The sequence below is a fragment of the Artemia franciscana genome, chromosome 17, assembly GCF_032884065.1.
Source record: "Artemia franciscana chromosome 17, ASM3288406v1, whole genome shotgun sequence".
NCBI classification, from domain to species: domain Eukaryota; kingdom Metazoa; phylum Arthropoda; class Branchiopoda; order Anostraca; family Artemiidae; genus Artemia; species Artemia franciscana.
In genome coordinates this window covers 30,777,382-30,785,355 of record NC_088879.1, presented here as the reverse complement: position 1 = coordinate 30,785,355, position 7,974 = coordinate 30,777,382, and the positions used below count along the sequence as shown (strand labels likewise).

General features: G+C 35.3%; 1 protein-coding gene across 1 annotated transcript in view; it reads right to left on the bottom strand.

Moving 5' to 3' along the window:
* The window catches only part of LOC136038142 (DNA-binding protein SMUBP-2-like), a 544,983-nt gene that overhangs the window by 529,098 nt on the left and 7,911 nt on the right, over positions 1-7,974 (bottom strand). Inside the window, exons 2-3 of the mRNA XM_065721175.1 lie at positions 769-1,014; positions 1-85 (exon numbers count right to left, since the gene is read on the bottom strand). Of these exons, the coding sequence (XP_065577247.1) occupies positions 1-85; positions 769-1,006 (323 nt within the window). The 5' untranslated portion in view covers positions 1,007-1,014. The remainder of the gene's footprint in view (positions 86-768; positions 1,015-7,974) is intronic.

The following is a 7,974-nucleotide window of genomic DNA, read 5'->3' as shown; positions in this document are numbered from 1 at the left end:
TCTTTTTTAGAAATCCGCTGTATAACACCAGTTGCTCCAGGATCTGCAGTTATGTCATTTGTCTGATATATTGCAACAATCTGGCCTGAAATAATAACAGTCTACTTTAAGGAAACAATAGGTTAAGAATTCGGCCAAAAATCCTAAACACTACACAAGGCCGTACCTAGGGGTGGGGTGTTCAGAAGATATGAACCCCCCCCCCCCTCCCGGAAAGTTCATCGAACTCTTAAAAACGTAACAAACATGAATATAAACAAATTTGTGATGCGTTATTAATTTTTCTTGTACCCCCCCCCCCCCCCCCGAAAAAAATCCCTTCGCATTCCCCCGAAAAACTTTTACGTATCCCACCCCCCCCAAAAAAATCCTGGATATGACATTGGCGCTATAAATAGAATACGTATTTCAAGAAGCCAAAAATCAAGGCAAGAAAAGTTTTTACAGCCATCAGCCAGACATATTCGTTACGAAAAATTTTTTGAGGAGGATAGAAAGAAGGGGGGCAGCGATATTAAAGAAGGACCTTAAAACTCAAGATACGCAAAAAAAGGCAAATTATATGAAAAATATTAGAAACAGACTGAAATATAAAAAAAAAATCTTGGGAATTCAAGAAAGGGACATGGGGTCGAACCTCCTATCCCTAGATACTAGAGCATGTCATCTACTATACCTACCCTCGATATTTTGCTTTGTTTTTAGATCATATCGAATTAGAATAAAACTTTCTTATTAATCAATAATTAATCAATGTAGGTGTCTTACCATTGGAAAAATTTGAATTGGGTAATTCATCTGATGATCCTATTGGCCTTAGATAAACCATAGTTCTTCCAAGAAGGCCAGTTTTTCTTTCAGTAACCACAAGCCTTGTAAGGGCAACCCCACTTTTCTGGAGCTGACGAAGACTTGAAGATGATTTTATCTTCTTTTCTTCATCGATTTCTGCTTGTCTTTCAAGCTGAATAAGGGAAAGCTGATTGTCTATGAATTCTTCACACATTTGTATGCCTGTAATATAAATTCAATATGAAATAAATTGGATGAAGTTACAGATGAAAGTTCAAAAATCTGATCTGTTTATACTTATAAAGAACAGGTCACCAATTTAAAGCTATAATATCATGGAGCTTAAAATCTCGCACTTTTTCTGGAATTCAAAAATCTTGGATATAATAAATGGCAAAAAATCCAAAAAATTCCAAAAATAAATCCAAAAAATAAATCAAAATTTAAATATTTCTCAAGATATTTGAAGTTTTGTACCTACACAGTATTCCAACAACAGTCTAAATATACATAGACCATGAAATCACCAAGTTTGTTATTTATATTACAGGAATTCACTCATTGATCCACCATAATAGTGAATTTTACAATTTTAGGAGTTTCCATCCGATTTATATGCACACACTGTATCGTAGGTTGTGCACCTATTCGAGCGGATAACATGATGTACTTGCTATTTCGTGTCCTTCAGGATGTAGGTTCGAATCTTGGTGTCCCCAAGGCCGAAGTTCTGGCTTGAAATGGGGGGTCAAAGACGTGAGTTTGCAAGCTCATCCACCTGTGTGTGAAGGCCATGGGCCATTGGGGTTTGAGCTTCAATCTAATTTAGCCCACCTCTGCAAAAATTACAATTACAAACGCATCCTAGGCTGCAAACATACGGTTTCGTCAGAAACAAACGGCTGCATGACCTCAGATTCCCCATCTTAATTTTCGGCCAAATTATTAGTTGAAACAAGAAGAATGAATTGTCAAAGGTGACAAAACCTAAGATTTTATACAGTATAGTTGATTTTTTTTTTCTAAAAGACAACTTGTCAATTTTCATGATGTTTGATTAAAATCCCATTTCTGAGCTATAATACAAAAAAAAAAAAAATAAAATAAAAAAAAATTAAGCGACTCGAACAATTCAGAAGCTATATTCATTTTAGAAAGTTACTTTGTTTTCTTTTTCGTTAAACAAATGATGGACTTTCAACAAAGGTTAACTGAGCTTTCCTTTTACTCTTTTAACATACATATGGTAACCTTACAGATACAGCAATGCATAAAGGGGAGAAGAGGAGGAAGGGGAATGACAAATCAAACTACCCCTCTTCCCAGGAAATTAGGTCGTCTGACAGTATACTTTTTTTGCAACTTAGCCCCTCATCCAGGATGATCCTCTAATTCCTTTTGCAGAGGATAAAAGCTGTGTGTACCCATAACAGGGACATATAACATTTAAGGGATACGGATAGCAGAATACTCCCCCTTCATTGAACTTTGCCACTGTGAAAGATACGGCTGCAAACCGTCTGGCATTCAGTAAGTTTCTCCAAAAGTTAAGAATGAGAATCAACAATAACTCCTGCATAGATATTATTGTTGGCATTTTGAAGATTTCCACTATCAAAACCCTTCTAAGCTATCACTCTCTTCCTTTTCAGCCCATCTATTTATTTACTGTAAGATCTAGAAAAAATTCGTTGGCCCAAATTTTTCAACTTTTGATTAAAATCCCTATTTCTGCAAAGTCAATCCTCTCCTCTTCCTAGTACCATCTGTGCAATGGCACCAATGAAGCTTTCAATCAGTACCTATTCAACTGCAGCATTTCCATTTCACAGCAACACAAAGCTCAACTTATTCTGCAGTGTTAATTTAAGTGCCACAAGCTAACCCTTCCCTCCAAAACCCTAGTGGAACAAGTCTTCCCAAAGCGCTAGCGTGTCTCAGTGTCTTGATACAAATCAGTCTGCCCATCTAGCTAGGAGGTCACATTAGATTCTTACTAACGACTGCCTGACATCAGGGGGAAAGGAGAGAATCTTGCACAATCAGGCAGTGAGTTATTTTTTCTTTTCTTTTCGCCATACAGCTAAATATAAAATACAAGCACATGTACATGAGTTAATTCTAGGAAGTAGAGTAGACAAATCAAAAAACATTAAAACAGGGAAATTAGACATATAAAACAGGAAACGAGAAACTCTTGACTGAAAATCTGATAATTTAGGGGGTGGTAATGGCACCAAAAGTTTTAGGTCTGATACAACAAGATCAAATTTTTAAGCGAAAATATTTTTAAGCTGGTCAATGTTTCCACTTCCACGAATTTTTCTGTAGATCTACGGAATTTGCTATCTATCTATGAACAAAAACACAGTTGCAGAGCCAATGAAATACCTATGAAAAAGCCGAAATACCATATTCACTCTTTCTGAATAATATTTTCCCAAATCACCCAACAATATTAATCACCCAATAATGGGGAATAATATTTCCCTAAATTTTGCTACAAATTTTAATTTTTGGTTTGATGTCAACTCAAATTTTGATATAGTCTGATCTGCAACTTTATTTGTCTGTAGTATTGGGCATTAGTACTTTTTGATATAAGGTTTGAACAAAACTCTTACTGGAAAATAAGTTTGGGAGAACCTTACTAACCAGCAAAAGAGAAAAAAGTTTCAAGTCTGGGACAAAATTCCAGTCTTGTAACTATAAAGATTAGGACTGAAAGCCGTTGGTTTTTTTTTGCGTTTATGCACTTGGGCGATGAGATTTGTATGGCCAATTGTGGCTTAAGGAAGATTCTACTGAAACAGCATCTATAGATGTCCTACGAAAAGCTTCAGATGGTTAATGGATTATAAAAATGGGTTAATAGAAACGCTGATTGTCAATCTAGACAGCTTTTGCAGTTAAGTCACTTGTAACATATAGACCAGCCCCCTCCCCTCTATAAAATTCAGGACCAAATCCCTCATTCACATCCCCTTAGGAATCCTCAAATATAGGACCAAATCTCTCATCCATACTCTTCTAGGAACTCTTAAATTCAGGACTAAATTTCTCAGTCACACCCCCTTAGTAAATTTCAATTTGAAAAAGGTTTGAATAAAATCATTTAGAATTTAACAGTCGCTAAATTTAACAAGTCTGCATAATCCTACGCAGTTAAACTACGTGCATTTAGATAAGTGAAAGGTTACTTAACAAGTCAAGTAACCAGTTATTCTGACCCCTGAGTTTTTCAACAGTCTGCATAGTCCAACGCAATTAGACTACGTGCATTTAGATAAAAAAAAAAATGTTACTCAACAAAGTAACCAGTTATTCTGACCTATGGGTTTTTCTCAAAACCAAAAGAGAAATCCTTGCCATAAGAATAGCTTTTGGATGCGTGACTAGTCACATGATTAAATATTACCAATAGTAGTGGAGGTCAACTTCCGCAGATCACCAAGCCTGTTCGGCAAGTGCGCGCGTTGGATATATGAGTCCAACACAAGGGCAAATAGTTAGTTTTAAGGAGAGATTCGAATGCATTAGATCAATTGCTCATGTTCACCTTTTCATGCAATAAGTCATTGAAGCTGTTTTGTCAATAGTTGTATATTGTAAGTAAATAAACCTTATTGTATTTAATCATCTTTTGTCTATGTATTAGGGCAAAAGGTACAGTTCCTCTAGCTTTCAGGCACGGTCCCAAGGGAATCTATATTTATTTCAGGAGACCTCAAACAACACTGAGATGTTTCTGTCTCCCAGGTTACCGGGGATTATATACGAAGCCTTTTTATTTTATTAATAATTTAGCTCCCATATCCACATCAAGCAACTCAACGCAAACCCCCTTTAAAATAAACACTAACTAATTATTTAACCAAACCACCCCGTAACATATGGCGCGGTCGGTTAAAGAAAGTAGCAAAAGGAACTGAAAGTACCTATGCAATAAATGCCTACTAACATAGACAAGTATGATTATCTACATTTTATTTTTGATTTTTAAGTGCAGTGCAATTTTACCTAGCTTTTTGAATTTTTAGGTGCAGTGCGATTTTATTTCTATTTTGTATTTTTTTTTATAGGTATACCCCATTCAAAAAATATCAAAATCTTTAAAAATTGAAATAAAACAGTTATAAAATTAAAAATTTTTTTTTGAGATTATTTTATACCGCATACTAAAACTACAATAAATATGGACCAGGAACAAGATGAAATATTAAAAGCGCAACAAATTATTGCAACTTCGGTAGAAATCGCAAAATCATTACCAGATTATGAAGGAGATACGGACGTTGATCAATTCAACATCCATTTAGGACAATTTGTGGAAATGACAAAAATTGACCTAAAAGTATTAAAAGACATGTTACTTTTAAGATTGAAAGGACAGGCGCTAACATTCCTAAAACAAATCGAAAACTCGATAGGTGCAGAAGCAACCTCAGCAATTAACTCAATAGAATTATTGCAACAGGCCTTCCAGAAAAGATTCATTGACACAAGTTCATTGAATAAACTGAAACATGGCCTAGTTACTTTCGAACAGACCCAAAACGTTCGTGAGTACTTGCATAAGGTTAGAATCGCAACAGAAGCGCGATACGGTCCAGGAGAAGGGGAATTATATGAAAAAATCATACTAAATGCATTTAAACAGGGACTAAACCCAAAGTTATACCGCCTTTTGATAGCTAAAAATATTGATAACCTAGAACTAGCAGTTCAGGAAATAGAAAGAGCCGTAGAAATTGATTCGATTGTCCTGCAGCATCAAAAACTGTCAATAAATGCTGTAGAAAACAAAGCCCCTGTAAAGTCAAGAGATTCCTCTCCGCGATTTTTCTCACGAGAATCATCGCCCAAACCTGTTCGAAATCAAATTCGAACAACTACACCTCCAAGACAAGTACGTTTTGCCCCCAATAATCAATTAAGGGCACAAACTAACAATGAACCATTGAGGTGCTACACCTGTAGCCGATTAGGACATATCGCAAGAAATTGTTTTGCAAACAATAATAATCGACCAAACATTAGGGGAACGGGTAACCGTTTGTCCAGGGGGACAAACTATAGTGGGTACGCCCCAAGAGGTGATCGAGGAAACACCTTTGTAACAGGAGGTAATTACCCCACTCAAAGTCGAAGTTTTCAACGCAATGCATATCAATATCGAGGAGGGTATCGTGGAAGAACAAATCAACCCAGTAATAGTTGGAACAGAAATACAAGAGAAAATTACATCAGCCGACGGCAACCATATAATAGCTCCATCTCAAGTAATAACCAAGGAACCCAAAACAGAACAAATGAAAATTCTACATCTAACATCTGGGAATCCCAGGGAAACGATATAAGCCCCCAAAATTCGTAGGACCAAAATTTGGTGGCAAGATAATTTATAGGTCCCCTCCAGTAATAATACCATTTTTAAGTGCAAATAATAATAATATGTTACCAGTATTCGAGAATTTTAACGCAGGGAATATTTATTTCTCAGCCCTTATAGATTCAGGAGCAACAGTAAATGTGATAAATTCATCAGTATTTAATAAATTACCAAACTATATTAAACGACGAATGAGCAATATCTGTCCTAATTTATCAAGTGTAACCGGACACGACCTGGATGTGAAAGGCACTGTGCATCTAGCCTTGCGCAAGGATAACAGAAATTTCTATACTCGATTTATAGTTTGTAAGAATTTTCCATACGAAGCGATAATAGGCGCAAATTTTTTAAAATCAAATAAAATATTATTAGATGTAGCAAATTCAAAGTTTATCTACCCAACGGATACCATATCAATGATAAATAACATACAAGCAAACAAAGTAAGGGAAAATATAGGTAACATGAAAGAGTATAGAAACAAACAAATTCAAGAAATTTGTTATTTATGGAAAAAACTTGAAAAAATAGAAACTCCAGAAAAAAAACCAGCGGAGAATCTTCTAAATTCAATAAAAGAAGAAAATCACGAAAAATATTATGGATTTGTAGTGCGTAAAACAAAAATTCCCCCTAAATCAATGCAGAGGGTCCAAATATCACAAATGTTAGAACCAGTTAATGATAAAAATGAAATTTGGGTAGCATCACCGTCGGAAAATCTCCCGAAATATGTAGTTTGTGAAGAACAAATTATAAATTACGAAAAGGGAGAAGGTTACATTTGGGTAACGAACACCCACGAAAACGACCTAATTACCCTGAGTAAAGGTACATGTTTAGTAGAGATACAAGTAGTATCGGAATCCGACATTAATAATTGGAAAAATTTGGAAAAAAACTACGTGAATAATATTAATGTTTACGTTGACAGAGAATATCCACTGACGCGATCTCAATTCCTTGAGAAATTTGAACTAAGTCACATAACCGACGTGTCATTAAAACAAAAATTATGCGACTTATTATGGGAATATAAAGATGTCTTTTCGACATCTGAAGATGACATAGGACTTATCCCATTTTATGAACACGCAATACAAACCACGGGGCCGCCAGTTGCAAAACAACCATACAGAATTCCTTATAAACATAAGGAATGGCTAATAAACAAAATAAATGAACTTGAAAAAAATCAAATCATAAGGCCAAGCATAAGCCCATACTCTGCCCCCGTTATTTTAGTCCCGAAAAAGAATAATGACCTTAGATTAGTGGTAGATTATAGAGCCTTAAATAAACAAGTAGTAAGTGACAAATTTCCCCTACCTAGAATAGACGAAATTCTAGATTCAATTTCAAATAAAAATAAAATATTTACTTCCCTAGATTTGACACAAGGGTATCATCAAGTAAAAATAGCTGAGGGCGATGTTTTTAAAACAGCTTTTTCAACAACAGAATGTGGTTCTTATGAATACATAAGAGTACCATTTGGACTAAAAACTAGTTCGAGTGCATTGTGTAGACCCCTCCTTCATTTACTAAGAGGCCTAAATAACATAATTCATTTTGTTGATGACGTCATAGCTATGGACAAAGACGCGGAGGACCATTTAAAGACACTAGCAAAAGTGTTTGGGAAATTTAGAGAAGGCAATTTAAAATGTAGACCAGAAAAGGTAAATCTTTTTCAAACAAAACTAAAATTTTTAGGAGTAGTTGTAACGCAAGGACAAATTTCCCCAGACCCTGAAAAAATAAAATCCGTTAAAAATATAAAGCCC